This window comes from Penaeus monodon, chromosome 19 (genome assembly GCF_015228065.2).
Source record: "Penaeus monodon isolate SGIC_2016 chromosome 19, NSTDA_Pmon_1, whole genome shotgun sequence".
In the NCBI taxonomy this organism is placed as follows: Eukaryota; Metazoa; Arthropoda; class Malacostraca; order Decapoda; family Penaeidae; genus Penaeus; species Penaeus monodon.
In genome coordinates, this window is record NC_051404.1 from 3,852,866 (window position 1) to 3,854,674 (window position 1,809).

Consider the following 1,809-nt stretch of genomic DNA (forward strand, 5'->3'; position numbering starts at 1 on the left):
CTGTTACTGCTATTATTATTTTGCAATTTTTTTATGTGCTTGGTGATATTATGGTTATGTGCAATGTTTAAGATTCTATTCATTTTCTGTCATGTCTAATGTCTTTCCTTAGCTTGATTCACAAAGCTTGTTATTTTCTATATTGAGTGTCATGGTACTGAGCTATTAACTATATATATTGTATGGTCTTGGCTAAGTTGGTTGTTATATGTGTTGCATATGCAGAAGATATAAGGGAACATAGCACAGTTAATTTCCATTAAGAAAATTATTTAAAATATTTGATGCTGAATTTTGGAAGTGTTCCCAAATATCATTGCAAAAGGAAAAAAGTATGCCTTTGGATTTATATAAAAGTATTTTTGTGTAATGCACCAAAATTTATACATTTCTTAAAGCACCAACTGTAATGCATGAGTATTAACAGATAAGACTCAGACATGATGCCTTTAATGCTGTAGACAAGCAAAGGAATGCTTATTGACTCTTTACATTATACTCCAGAGAGGACATGCTGGAGCACACATCTCTTTTGTACCCTGGCAGAGAGGACATGTTCAAGCGCAGTCTGGCACAGCTGCGACAAGACATCATGAAAGCCAACACCTTAGTCCGGGAAGCTAATTTCTTTGCGGATGAAATGGGCAAGCAGACAACCTTCGGGGTGACCCTCCAGATACCTCCGCAGAACCTCTCTCCAAATAGGAAGAGGTCGGCATTTGTCAGCGAGCCTGCTATTCTAGTCAAGAGGAAAGGAAAGCCAAACCAGGTAATGTGGAGATAAAGCTCCATTGAAGGTATTCATTCAGTACTACGACTTGTTCAAATTATGTCTGTTTTTTGAAAAGATGTATGATGATGATCAAAAAGAAATTTAAATTGTGGATACTTTTGCAAATATAGTTTCTGCTTGTTTATTTGATTAGACTGACAGTTGAAGATAATCACTTAATTTTGCAGAACTAAATAATGTCTATGATAAATAGAATCAGAGTACTGAAATCAGTCATGTCATTAAACTCAGAGAACCAAATACAAATATGAATTAACTTATTATTACCTAATTGATAGACAATCTCTAATCATTGCTATATTGCCTTCCAGGTTTGGTCAATGGAGAAGCTGGAACATAAACTGATTGTGATGCGTGAGATGTATGATGAGAAGCAAAATGACCCCCTGGTGTCCCGTCCCGAAGCAGATCCGTTTTATGAAAGTCAGGAAAATCATAATCTTATTGGAGTGGCAAACATATTCCTAGATTGCCTTTTCCATGATGTGCGGCTAAATTACCACATTCCCATTATCTCACAGCAAGGGGAAGTGGCGGGGAGACTACAGGTAAGTTATCTGTTGACTCTTTTTAATTCTGTATGAAGGATAGGAAATAGATGATATATTGTCAGTTCTATAATATTTTGAAACTAATATTCTTGCAACCTTTTTTTTTATTCTCCAGGTTGAAATAAGCCGCATTTCTGGTCAGTTTCCACAAGAGCGTTTTGCAGACACTCTCTCTGAATCATCTGGAGATTCTGCACAGAGTAGAGAAGATGACGAAATTCAGAACAATACAGTTACAGTTAGGGTGAGGAACTATACTATATTTTTTGTGTCTGTTTTCTTGAACTATTGTTCATGGCTAAAGGACTTTTTGATTGTTGACAGTGATGGGAACAATCTACAAATAAGAATATGTTGAAGTTACCATGTAATACATTTGGTATCAGTCATTAGATGTATTAAGCTTATTTTTTCCATACTTAGTGTTTTTGATGGCAGCATCACTGATATCACTCTTAGAGCTCT

General features: G+C 35.7%; 1 protein-coding gene across 1 annotated transcript in view; it reads left to right on the forward strand.

The window, feature by feature from the left end:
* The window catches only part of LOC119584982 (kinesin-like protein KIF13A), a gene marked incomplete at its 5' end in the record, with an annotated part of 70,347 nt that overhangs the window by 31,201 nt on the left and 37,337 nt on the right, over positions 1-1,809 (forward strand). Inside the window, 3 exon segments of the mRNA XM_037933590.1 lie at positions 505-769; positions 1,105-1,341; positions 1,460-1,588. Of these exon segments, the coding sequence (XP_037789518.1) occupies positions 505-769; positions 1,105-1,341; positions 1,460-1,588 (631 nt within the window).